This window comes from Marmota flaviventris, chromosome 3, assembly GCF_047511675.1.
Source record: "Marmota flaviventris isolate mMarFla1 chromosome 3, mMarFla1.hap1, whole genome shotgun sequence".
Classification (NCBI taxonomy): Eukaryota; Metazoa; Chordata; class Mammalia; order Rodentia; family Sciuridae; genus Marmota; species Marmota flaviventris.
Window position 1 is genome coordinate 37,586,968 of NC_092500.1, and position 14,229 is coordinate 37,601,196.

At 33.5% G+C, this 14,229-nt stretch overlaps 1 protein-coding gene across 5 annotated transcripts in view; it reads left to right on the forward strand.

The window, feature by feature from the left end:
• The window catches only part of Ppfia2 (PTPRF interacting protein alpha 2), a 441,295-nt gene that overhangs the window by 243,734 nt on the left and 183,332 nt on the right, over positions 1–14,229 (forward strand). For all 5 annotated transcript variants that reach the window (XM_027928005.3, XM_027928009.3, XM_027927999.3 and 2 more), the window contains one exon: positions 9,187–9,288. In XM_027928005.3, coding sequence (XP_027783806.1) covers positions 9,187–9,288 — 102 coding nt within the window. The remainder of the gene's footprint in view (positions 1–9,186; positions 9,289–14,229) is intronic.

Below are 14,229 nucleotides of genomic sequence, written 5' to 3' on the forward strand. Positions count from 1 at the left end.
TTTTCACTCACACTAATCCAATAAGAAAGAACTTTGACTTGTATTACCCAGCTATATAACTGAGGCCTAAAAAGTTCACTAGTATTGGCCAAAATATGAACCTGGTTCTGTTTCACTCTGAAATGTGTACTGTTTGGATCATTCCACATCATGACCTCCATGAGTGAGAGCAGAGTATAAAGTCAATTTACCTATTAGTCACAGTCATTGCACTGCCTAGAGGTTCACAATATTTTGGGAGTCCAAAGTAAATGTTAAAACTTCTTTGAAAATTAAAAGAAAAAAATCTAATATGTAATATTTTTATAAACAAACTAGCTCATGAAGGCAAAAGTGCCTTGGTCCCCCAAAAGACAGAGCACGGGCAGGGTAGCTGATGTGGGGATATCAAAAAACCTTATTATGCCTCTAAATATGTTTCCAACCGATCTATGGTGACACTGAGTGCCCTCTAGGATTCATCACCCAGCGGAATCATGTCTAGAGGGCTACTGTTAAGGAGCAACAGATTCCCAGGGCAACTCTATACACATATTGACAGATTGGAGTTCACAAAGCAGAGAGTGTGGGTAAAATAGAAGACAGCACATTTCAGTAGGAGGGCAGTAAACAACGAATGGCAGGAACACAGTTAGATGGTTAGACAGTAGGAGGCTGCCTGACAGCACCAGTGTTTGATTTCAACAAAATTCACTTTTTGCAAAATTCTACTTACCTTAATCAGAAGATTTTGAAAACAGAAGTTGCCATCTACCCTATGTACACATCCACCATAAAAAGTGTTTTTTTGTGGCATGTTAGAGTTTAAACAGACTTGCATTCACCAGGTCACTGAGTTACAGTGATAAAATCTGTTATGCAGTTTTAGGGAAAAGACAAAACATTTTCTAATAAGAGTATATATAAATTAAAAATCAAGGGGGCATAAAATATAATTTGTATGGAGTTTAGATCTCACTTTCATTGCAACTTGGGCAGCCTTACTGGACAAGTTCTGTGAAAATTCTGAGTCCAGTTGTGCTTGTCAAGTTGTATTAGCTGTACAAGTGAGTCTACCTTCAAGCTGTCTTGCCCAGGGCTGACCATGAGACATGGCTGCTTCACATAGTAATTTTGGATGACAGTTTTCCCTGGGCTTATGTGAGTCTAGAAGGCAATTATAAAAACAGAGGTCATTAACACCATACTCGATTGCATAACAATGAAAAAACATTTTTTATATGTAAGAAATAGTATAATAATGGAGTATTCATTTCTATGAAATAAAACCAATTTTGTTTTCATACTGAACAATTTCTGAACTAAATTTCTAAAGACTTGTGAATTTATAATGGGTAATTCATGGATATGTATAGGTCTAAAATTTAAGAAAAATAGAATATTAAATCTTTTTTATTACTTTGTTTTCATTCCACTAATATAATGCTTATATAATTAATCTGTTCCAGAATATATATTCTGTGATTTGAAAAAAGAAAAAAGAAATGTCTACCTATCTTTTTTTTCTTATCTTTTTCTTTTTTTTTTGGGGGGGGGGAGGGTACTGGGGATTGAATTTAGAGGCACTCAACCACTGAGCCACATCTCCAGTCCTATTTTGTATTTTATTTAGAGACAGGGTCTCACTGAGTTTTTTAGCACCTTGACATTGCTGAGGCTGGCTTTAAACTCACAATCCTCCTGCCTCACCTCAGCCTCCCAAACCGCTGGTGAAATGTCTACCTTTATCCATGTAAATTTATGTGCAATTATATTCAAAGAAATATAGATTTAAAAGCCAGTTCTTTTCATTGATTCTTACAAATAGGATTGCTGGAAAAACTTTCAATTTTCAAAAGAGGAAACACCAAAATATAGTACATGAGGGGCATAGCCCAAGGAAGTCATTATAAAAAGCATTTTGAAGTAGTTAATTTGTCTAATTTAAATGCTAGATGTCAACTCAGCCTGCTTCCATGCCATATGCTCTCCTGAGAGCTATTTTTGATTTGCACAAATGGTTGGAGAATAAACCTAAAAGATACTGCTTTGTGGCTGGTGAGGGTGTTGGCAGTGTTTCGTGAAGCTGAATTCCAACTCACTATTTTTTTTTTTCAGACTAGTTTGTACTCAGGATTCTTTAGCCAGTACTTATTCAGATATATGGCTGCAGAAATAAGGCCACTCTGGGTTCATTAATTAAGTGACCCACAAAATTAGAAAATGCATGTTTAATTGAAAGGTAAAGAGGGTTGAAATTGTCATCACGATGAATGTATTGCCAGAGATTTCTCTGGGGACTTCTGGTGTCACTGACTTGCAATTGAAAGGTTAAGTTTCCTTCTTGTGCAGCTTCTGCTGATCTGCTTTCCTGAGGTGAGGATTCATCTAGTAAGTCAAGGCCTTTCAAACATGAAACAAATGAGAAAATATAGCCTTTTTTCCCCAAATCAAACTTAAAGAAAACACACCATATGAAGCGAGTCAGGGAAGTTAGCGTTCTCTTTTAGTCTTTGTATGTTCAATATTAAATATTAGAAAATTATGAGCATTTAAAGATGAGCATGGATGAAAATAGAATGCTCTGCACCTGTTGGCAAAGCTGAGGGGCCATGATGACTAGCCAGGTGCAAAGAGGCAAGAGTCCAAAAGCAGAGGAAGGCTGGCCACGGGAAGCTCTGATTCTGAATGCTCTTTCTTCTCCTGGCAAGGCTACTTTTTTTTTTTTTTTTTTTTGGCACCGGTGATTGACTTCAGGGGCACTCAACCACTGAGCCACATCCCCAGCCCTATTCGTATTTTATTTAGAGACAGGGTCTCACTGAGTTGCTTAATGTCTTGCTTTTGCTGAGGCTGACTTTGAACTCGTGATCCTCCTCCCTCAGTCTCCTAAGCTGCTGGAATTACAGGTGTGCACCACGGAGCCTGGCTCCAGGCTACTCTTATAGAATGTAAGTAGGGGCAGATACTGAGTGAATCTCTTCTTTGCCAATGTATTTTCCTTGTCGATAAAAACATATGCAGGGATGGAAGCAAAAGAAGTTTCTTTGTCTTTGAGACAACCTGTTGACCTACAGGCTATCCTTTGAGATATTAGCCGTTCAGACACTCAGACTATGGATTACACAAAGTGATCCTTAGCTCAGAAGCCAACACTAGTGAAACCACTGTTAAGATACAAAGACAGGTTTCCTTGCTCTGAGATCTGAAAGCCTTATGGGATGCTGGTGCCAAAACAGATACTGCCAATGTCACAGAAAGGGCTTTGCTGGAGTTACCTAATCCTATCTTATTTACCCATGTTCTCTCACCTGCATTGTTGGAATAATAAAGCTGAAATGAAGAGTAAATGGTATGACATGTAAAGTTCAAAACAATGATCCCAGCTTCAAAAAAAGTGCTCAAAAACAGTAGTCTAAAAGCAAGACTGGAGAACACAGAGAAAAGAAGGTAACGCTGATAACTTACTGAACTTGCTGAACAGGAGGAACTTTAGATTTTGTACAATGTAAGAGACTTGTAAATTAAAAGTAGGAAGCTGGGTGCAGTGGCACATGCCTGTAATCTCAGCCGCTTGGAAGGCATAAACAGAAGGATCATGAGTTCAAAGCCAGCCTCAGCAGTAAGAGACACTAAGCAACTCAGTGAGACCTTGTCTCTTAATAAAATACAAAATAGGGCTGGGGATATGGCTCAGTGGTTGAGTGCCCCTGAATTCAATCCCTGGTACCCGCTCCAACCCTGCCACCAAAAAAAAAAAAGTAAGAGTGTACAGAAATTAAACAACTGAATTGATGTTTAAGAAATGACACCTTCAGCTTTTTAAAAATACTAACTGGAAAAATGGTTATTTTATTTTCCTCTTTTTATACTCTTTTATCATGAGTTGAATTGTTATTGAGAAAAATTTTATGTGTTGAAAAAAGATTTATTCCAAGATAAAGAAATTCAGGTAACAAATACCAGATGTGTATGGGCATTTCGAGAGCAGTGACCTTAAATTTTTATTTTCAGTGTCCCAACACTTATAACACAGGGAGTGCCCCTAGGCATGTGTGTGTGCTGCACAAGTACATGCTAAGAAAAAACAGAGTACCACTCCCTTGGGTCTGAGGGTATTTTATGGCACTGTGTGTTCTAGATCCTAACTACTCTTTAAAATTCCAAGGAAAAAAAGTACAGAGTAGAGAAAGTAATTTTGTTCCTTGGGACAAGTAAGAATTTGGCAAACTATGGTTGGGGAACAAAATGACTGGTCTGAAAAGTTGTTGGAAAGGTTTTTGGCTGGTGTTTGATTGACTCCTCCTGATTCTGTTATTCAAAGCAAACTCAGCTTTTCCTATGAGTTCCTTTAAATTTAACCATGGTAAAATATGAATGACATTTCTTATAACATCCATTCCTGACTGACTTCAGTTCTGATAATATTCTGTGTTTTATGGTGGGTTGTTTTATACCTTTTTTGCTTAAATTGTATTGTTGAAATATTTCCATTTTATACAAATTTGTAGCCTATTTTTTCTGTTCTTTGTATAATATTTCATTATGTGGAGTTCCTATATTAATTTGTCTGTTTTCCTGTAGATAAAGATCTAGGTTGTTTCAATTCTTGGCCACAAAACCTACTTTGTTCAAAATGTCTTATATTCTCATGCCTGTTTGTAAATTTGTAAGAACAAAATGTAAAACATATATCATTTCTCAAATTTATTTGGTTATGGATGCTGCTTGCTGGTAATCTTGTTAAAATACTGTTTTAAGAACATAGTTTGAAAAACACTACACTAGGAAAATAACATATTGGTTAAAGATGTATATTCACTTTCCAAATCAAGAAGATTAATGTTATGTATTCAATGAACAAATGGTAAATCTAAATGCACAAACTATAGGGAGGAATAGACCCAAAGCACTATGAAATAGATTTTTTTTATTGTTGCTTCCTACTCATTTATCTTCTTTCAAGTATGCATATTCTAATTCATTCTATTATCTTTACAATCAGCACCAGTACTTATATGTAAACATTATCGTTTCATGATAATGAGTATCAGTACTAAAGCTGGCCTATTCCTAGCTTTGTGACATACTGCATACCTCTTTGTAGAAATTATCAGGAACAGAAAGGATTTTCTGAATACTTGTTGAATTTGGCACTTTTCAGGCAGACATTGTATCACTTTACAAAAATGTAATAAAACATGGGAAATAATAATACCATTGCTATGTATAATATAGTAGAATGTATTTCAGATACAGACAAAGCAACAGCTACAGAGTAAAAAGCCATCATAACTGTTCTATATTAAGCAAATTATAATCTTCTCACTTCATAAGAGTAAGAAGACTAATTAATATTACCTTCTAGATTATTTGACATTAAATTTGAAGAGTTTAGGGAAAGCAAGCCATACATCTGTTGTCACAATAAGAATTTATTGAATTTGTATTCAGTGTTCTAGGCAGTATGCTAAGAGTTATAAATAAAATCACTTTGCCTTAAAGGGTCATATTGTTTACTTAGAGGAAATAAACATGTAACTCCATTATTGTAAACCCAATGCAGTGAGATATGATAAAGCATTAACAAAAACAGGTTGTAGCTTTAAAAAATGAATTAGGCTAGTATGTGAGAGTAACAGAAAAAAATATATGATAAAATAGAAAGAAATAACACAGGGAAGTGAATTCCATTGCAGAAAATGGAATTTCTAATAAGGGGCTTTAAAGAAGCATTGGTAATAGTATTAATAGTTGAACAGTATTAACCTTTGTGTGGCATTTTGGTGGTGGGTGTGGAGTTCTTGTTAAGAAGGGTAACCCATGAAGGGTCTTAAATGTGAATTCTGAAAGCCCATTGAAGTCAAGTGAAGCAACTATCTCTAATTTATCTTTATACCTTCAGTACCTAGCTTAGGGTGTGATGTGTGACAAATCCCAATACCTGTTGTATGAATGGAAGGTTAGCGCAAGGATACATTTTCTAAGAGATTTTCCATTTTCAGCCAGTTGGAGGCAGTGTTGCAGAAGTAAAAGAAGTTTGGGATCAGGGTGGGTCATTTTTAGCTTTGGATCTTAAACAAGTTATTCATCCCTACTAATCTTTGATATCCTCATCTGAAAAAATAAAAATAAAAACTGAAGTAATACATGTTAAATATTTAGCACAGAGCATAACACAACAAAATGCCACCTGTTTAAAATTAAGGTGGTTGTTATTATTCTGTAATAGTTAATTTTTAAAGGACTTGTTTTGGATAGTTTGAATTTTGAAAATTAAAGTCTGTTCAACTTGATGTGTTTAATAGTAGGAAACTCTGAATGTTTTGTGAACTTTGGCAAGATAACTTTTACAAAGAATGAAAGAAGAAAAATTTAGAAGGGAAAACCCTGAGATCAGGAGGGAGAACATACCTGATTTTAATTATTCAATAAAGGAAAAATTGAGTTCAAAGCCCAGCTCCAGCATTGACTAAATAACTGGACAAATGCCTTATCTATATACACCTCAGTGAGATTTTAGAGTTTGTAAGAAAATTTTATTAGGATTAACAATATAATAAATTAACAAGATGCAAATTGTTAGTAGAGTTCCTGGTATATTGTAATGACTCAATGTTAATTATATATATATATTTGGTGTTAGTATTTTTTTTTACAAGATGATACTACTTCATGCTGATAGTAAAATGGAGAAGCAGGCATGGAAAAGAAAAATTTCAAAAGAAATCTATAAAAATATTCGATGGTTAATTCCACTGTGTCTGCATATCTGATATCTGCATCTACAATAGCTCCAGATGTGTAACACATGCGTTTCTAACACTGGTTGCTCTGCCTTGGGTCTCCTAGCTCCCCACACTCTCAGTGGAGTAATTAAGGGAGATTATGAAATATAATTGTGGTAATGGTTGTTTAATACTTCAGACTACCAAATGGAGACTGCTAAATGTACTCCAAATATGAGTCATGTAAACCCAATGAACAACTAGGTTCAAAGTGACACAGTAGAAAAACAGTGAACTTGCAATATGGAAAATTATGCTCAGAGATAACTCACTCTGTATGGCTTTGTAGCTTTGTGAACTTAGATGCACATTTTAGTAATTCATCTTCCTTCACCATCAGTCTCATGGGAAAGAGATTCCCTTACTTGGAATCTGTAGAGCAAGATAAGGTAATAAATGTAAAAGTAGTCCCTGAAATCTGCTAGGAAATTAAGAAATGAAAACTCTATCTATCTATCTATCTATCTATCTATCTATCTATCTATCTATCTAGGCATTAAAAGACCTTCTTAGAATCTGACATGATGAGAAAAAAATGTCAAATTCTCTATTATCAATATCACTTGCTTTTGATTAATTTCTCCCCTCTATATTTTTCTCTTATTCTGTAAGAAAAAAAAAAAAGCCTATTTCTTCTTTTTTCAAAGTTTTGATAATGGGAACATATAAGGGGAAGGTGAAAAACAGAAATCATTCATAATTTCACTGGAGATCTCATAAGAAAATTCTGAAATATTTATTTGTTCTTTTGTTGTTGTTGTTTTTCTGTAGACAATAAGCTAACCCCTAGAAAGATATATTGATACATATTTGTTTGTTTATTTACTGGTATGGTTTTAAATATACAGATTCGATTTGCATTGTACCTTAGTGAATATTATGTTGTTTGACTATAGGATTATTCTTAAATGCCTTTATGTTAACAACATACAGTAGAGAATCTTTATATGTCACTTCTTTTCTCCAACCCGATTATGTAATGTATAAAGAAAGTTTCATTTTTTAGAGAAGGATTTCCTGTTTTCTACTTGTTGCTCATTTCCATTCTCCACTTAAATAATATGCTCAGGGTATCAACAACATTTAAGCAGGCAGCAATCACGGGAGAAAACATTCATCTGTAAGGCTGGTCAGAATGTAACAACGAACTCTTTCATCTGAATTCTAAGCCCTGGAGTCTACCCTTAGTTCTTTGAAGTACCCATTGGGTTGATGCCATTCAAAGAAACAGAGGAAAATAAGTGGTTTGAAGAAAACAAGAATATAAACCCCAAACCTTTCCCAGCTTAGCATAATCATCATATTCATTTACTTTTTACTAAAATTGCCTTTATGGAGGCAAATTATGGAGGTTAACCAAGACTATCTCCCCCATATTATTTTTTCTTTTTTATCTTCTGAAAATGCCATTTCAGCTTGGACCTAAGTTTCCCCAAATATTTAAATATTTGCTAAGCATCAGTTTTACTACTGAGAATCACTCTAAAGGGCTTAATCATAATAAGGATGTGTTTGCCATTTTTTAAAAACATTATGTAATATTTTTATAATTTAGAGTGGCAGAATGGTTGAATTAGGTTTCCTGGTATTTCTAAGCAGTCTTTTTCATGTTTAAATTCACCAGCTAATAGTGAATTCCTAATCATGTTTTGTGCTTGCATTTTGGGAAAGAAAACAAGAGATTTCTTCAGTAAGCCCATGAAGATAGGATTACTCCAGACCTCTTCAATCTTTTATTACAATATAAACCATTTTCACTTATTGAAAAATGACCTTAATTGAGTTTCCACTGTGTCCTAGATGCTGGTGGTATAACATGAACTAGCCAAGCTTACTGAACATGCGGAGCTTGCCATTTAGAAAGACAGTAATACAAAGATTCACAAGACAATCTTATCAAATCTTTGATACATTTATTATTTTGTAAGACAGGTAGATTCCCTCTTTCCTCACCCTGTTACCAAACAAAATTCTTAATTTCTAGCACATTAAGCAGGGGTTTGTGTTGTTAGTTTGATGATCTACTATAACCTGAATATTGCTATCTGGGAACCAAAGTGCAAGGTTTGGTTGGCTACTCAAAAAATTAGCCAAGCTTAAGTCATTCTAGCAATAAATATTATATTAATGCTAAGTTATATTAATATGATGTATGTGATACTTTTGAAATACACTTTATACATCCATATAAGCAGTATATTATAATAAAATGCACATAATAAGTATCATGGATTAGTACCTGTTGAAAAAAAATCAATATACTTTCATAATAGCAATATATATCAACCGAATCAATTTTCTGCATACTTTTCACTCAAAGCTTTTATTTTACATTTTTCTCTTTCTGCTTAAGTTTTTCTCTTTATTTTTTGATAACTTGAATACCCTTTCAAACATTTTTTTTTTATTTCCCTTCCAGGAATTTGCTGCACTGACAAAAGAATTGAATGCCTGTCGAGAGCAACTTCTAGAAAAAGAGGAAGAGATCTCTGAACTTAAAGCTGAAAGAAATAACACAAGAGTAAGAATAAAACAGCCTCTTTTTGGAATTAATTCCATATATAGTTCAGTGTCATATATGCAGGATTTATATAAAAATCATTTAAAAACTTCAGGAATACTTTAGCAGATACCTACTTACAGTCAGCTACTTTATAAAAGGAGGAGGATATCCTACAAAACTCAAAATAAAAAGACAGGAAATCTAAATTATAGTCTTGGCTACTAAATCACTATGTTGCCTTAGAAAATATTCTTATTTCTTCTGGTCTTTACTTTATTGAACTTTAAAAAGAAGGGATGCATTTCAATAATGGGTTTCAAACTTTCAAAAGATTGAGAGCAGAGTAATAGTCCAGAGGCTGGAAATGGGCAAAGGAAGAGAGGTTTGGGAGAGGAATCAGAGTTTAAATCATGGGATGATATGACAGAGTGGCATGGATTTGATCCTCACTTCATTCCAGCAAATTATTTATTTAAAAAGAAAACGTGTTAAAAATGAAAGCCATTAGAATAGACCTCTGGCAATTAAAAGAGGTCTACCCTCTGTATCTGAGATCTCCAAGGAGAGTTCTAGTTCTGATATGCATTTTGATTTCATGAAATCTGATTTCATAGAAGTGGCTACATTCTACTTTTGAAACCCATGTGTCATCAATGTCATGACATGTTGTATAACATTAAAGTTCAGAGTTTGATCAAAGATGCTATATTTTCTAGTTCAGAAGAAAGAGTCGCTAAATTGCATGAAATACACAAATTGCTGCATTACTCATAAATGCATGCGGTTTCTCTACTAAAAGAAGGAGAAACCACTTTTTGTGTGAATATAAATTTTTCAATTTAAAATCTTAAGCAGGCGAAAATATTTTAAGTTTCATATCTCTAATAGATTAATTCTGAGAAAAATAAAGCACAGTTAATGGCCTATTCATTTTATGCTTGATCTTAGAGAGACTAATATAAAAATAGAGATCTACAAACTGTGAGCTTGTGCCTCTAATGAGAGATAGAATTGCATGATTAATGGTTATATGGTCAAACTCAATTTATGTATTTATTTATCAGGGCTTTATTATATGGTAAAGAGAATTCACACATGTACATATGAATTGGTTTTCACTGAGACTTTGATGAGCCAGTAACATGGATTGTCTGAAATAGGGCATTACAAGGGAAGTTTAGATGATATTCTCAGGTATCAGATGAATTTTTTCTTGTTTCTCTTTCCCTTTCTATATTTTCCCATCTTTGACTTTTATCTTAGCACTGTATTTCCATACAAATTTAGTTTGTTTTAGCCATGATGTTTATTCTGCTCCATTTCGTTATTTTATGTTTTAATTTGGATGTAATACAGTACAACTGAATCTAAAGAGTAGGAGCAGGAAATTGAGAATGGATGGAAATGTATACCTTCAGATAAATTTCCAAGAAATCCTCACATATAAAATGCAACAGATAATTTTATTAACTTTCTTTGCATTTCTCCTTGATATATCCTTTCTTTCTCCCTTCCTTTACTCCTTTCTATACCCCTAAGGAGATGTTATAATTTCTCCCTTTTACAGACAAAGCAAGTGAACTCAGAAAAGGTCAGATAAGTTCCCAGGAGTCACATAGTTAGTAAAGAGCAGAGAAAGGATTTGAAAGGTAAGGCAATCTCCATCCAGAACCTGCACCTCTAGCCATGATCTCTCAAGCTAAATTCATGGAGGAACTCAAAGATTTACTACAGCTTACAGGAAAAATTGCCCAAGACACCGCTGTAGTGTGAAGGGTGACATTTCTTCTTAATTGTGACTAATTTCAGAGATCTTAGAGTTTTGATTTCTGCATACACCATTTATATCATGTTAAATCCTCTGAAGACTGTGTCTTTGTTGGTAGCCCATGGAAGGAGCCCTGGGTGACAAATGCAGCAAGCTGAGCTAGCCTTGAAATGTCCATTCAGGAGTCAGAGGAAGAAAAATATAGTTCTTTTAGGACAACAGAAATTGAAGTAATTGATTTTAGGCATGAATAATAGTTACTTTGAAAATATGAATAAGTCTAAAAAATGTTTTCTACCTTCCTTATAGCAGTGATGTAGAGGTTTCTTGGTTTTGATTATGTGAAAGAAAGAGATTTACGAAACCTTTCCTGTGCAAAGCACTGATTATATAACAATTCCTTAGGTTGCATAACCACCTCTGACCCTCCTCCACCTCCACAAAAATGAAGAACACACAAGACAAAATATCAGGTGTATTTTCCCCTTTTCTCAAAATCCCTATCATGTATTACTAAGTTTTATTTCTTCTTTTTAAATACATTCATATAGTTGTTTCTCCCTCTATGTGCTGTGTTTTCCTTGTTGTAAATAATCAGTTTAAAAGTAGATTCAGTGTTCTAGTTTCCTGAGTTCTGACAAACTTCTGGCTCACTTCAGATGGAGGAGTTAGTGTATGTTAGTGAATTGACATGAATAACACAGAAATTCTACAGAGGGGACTCCTGAGTAAACAGGGACAATTGTATTGATTTTGAGTGTCATCCAAATCAATAGATCCGAAAGTGCCCTCCCTTTTAAGGACAGTTGAATGAAGTGTATCTTCTCCCAAAATAGAAAATAGAAATTCCAGTGGAGAATGAATGACATGTATTTAATATATAAAGTAACCATAATGGAAATATAGTCACTAGTATTATTAAGTGCTCATTCTTTTTTCTAAATGCTCTATACATTTAACTAACTCTATCCTTCCAGCAATCTCAATATCCTCACCTAACTTTAGGGAAACTAAAGTACTAAACTAAAGTGGTCCTTATATGCCAAGGACCACATGGCTTACAGGAGACACTCCCAAGTATTCAAAATAAAGTTTCTATTATCAATAACATTTTAGAATGTAACCATTATATGACTTTGGAAATAAAATAAGCTGTGATTTTGAGAGCCAATCTTAATGTCATTTAAAAATAACAAATGCTAATTTAATCTCATGGGTCATAAAGTAAAAGAAAAAGACTTAATTGCATTGGAAATGTTCCTTAACATGCCCTTACTTTTGCTTTGAGTAAAAGGATTTATCTTACTTGATGTTCAGATAGATTCAGTCGCTTGCTATTATTAAAGAAAAATGTCCTGTTATTCTTTTATCCATAGCTTTATTGAGGTAAAATTGCAGTAAAATAAAATGTACATATGTAAAGTATGCAATTTAATCAGTTCTGACATGTATGTAACACAATCAATATAAAAAGCATTTCCATTACTTTTTTAAAAATTTGAATCCATGCAGACTGTGTTTCCTGCATGTTTTATTACATTAGAAATTAATTACCTAAAGATATATAAAACCCCATCCCCACATGTCAACTATTTCAAAATTAAATGGCACACTTATAAATATCTCAGATATCAAGAAAGAAAGCACAAGAAGAGTAAATAAAAAGTGCTTTGAACTAAGTCATAATAAAATCTTAAAATATCAAGATCTATGGGATAAAACAGTACTCAGATGAACATTTATAACTTAAAGTACTTGTATCAGAAAGAAGCTAGAATAGCAATCAAATTATTTTCAAATTATTTATTGGAAGAAAAAAAGAGTAGGAACAAAAGTACATGAAATACAGAAGAAACAATACAGCTAAAAATTGATTAAAAAATAAACAAATCTAATCAAGAGAAAATCAAGAATACAAAAATTAATATCATTGGAAAGGGAGCTATCAAAATAACCCTACAGATGCTAAAAATATATTAAAGTAATATCATAATTGTATGCCAACGTGTGTGGTAGCTTATATAACATGGTCTGTATCAGAGAAGGATCTGTGTGCTGCTGAGAAGAAAGTGTATTCAGTCATTGATGGATGAAATATTCTATATATGCCTGTTAAGTTTAGATTATCAATTGTATTTTTTTACTTCTAGAGCTTCTTCATTTAGTATTCGTTTGGAGGATCTATCCAGGAGCTACAGAGCCATCTTAAACTTACCCAGTATTGTTGTGCTGTGGTATATTTGGTCCTTGAAATTGAAAAGGGTTTGTTTGATGTACATAGATGCTCCATTGTTTGGGGGCATAAATATTTACAATTGTTATGTCTTCTTGACGTGTATAATTCCCTTAAGCAGTATGAAATGTCCATATTTTCCCCTTCTGATTAACTTTGGCTTAAAGTTCACTTTATTTGATATGAAGATAGAACACCCTGCTTGTTTTTCCAATGCATGCGGGTGATATGTTTTTTCCAGTCCTCTCACCTTCACTCTGTGGATGTCTTTGCCTATGAGATGAGTCTCTTGGAGAAAGCATATTGTTGGGTCTTGCTTTTTAATCCAATCTTCCAGTCTGTGTCTTTTGATGGATGAGGTTAGGTCATTAACATTCAAGGTTATTATTGAAATATGATTTGTATATCTGGTTATTTGGGTTTATTTCTAATTTTTAATTTAAATTAAAAGGAGACTTTGATTGACTAAACCTTTAGTGTAGTTCCTTCCTTTGCTTGTTTTCACTTTTTTTTTCATTTTATCTTCATGGAATATGTTGTTGAGAATATTCTGCAGTACAAGCTTTCTATTTGCAAATTCTTTTAACTTTTGTTTATCATGGAAGGTTTTCTAAAAATGTCCTATTCTTGACAAATCTTTGCCTACAAAAGTTAACAATAGTTATCTAATATATTTCCTTAAAGTGAAGAAATTCCAAACCAATCAAAAAAGAAAACCCCTAGCGGTTGAAAGAGGATACAGTTACTACAGGAGTGTACATGTGTATAATATATTACAGTTGCCAAACTAGTCAGGTATATTTCTACTAGAATGTTATTTGTACTTGAAAATAATTACATACAAGTTTATGTTGAATTTAGATCTAATGAAGGTTATAGTTTTAGAAATTTTTGTAGGATCATAGTTGGATCATAGTTAAACTAATGGATATAAATTACCTAGGATATTTTGTTTTTC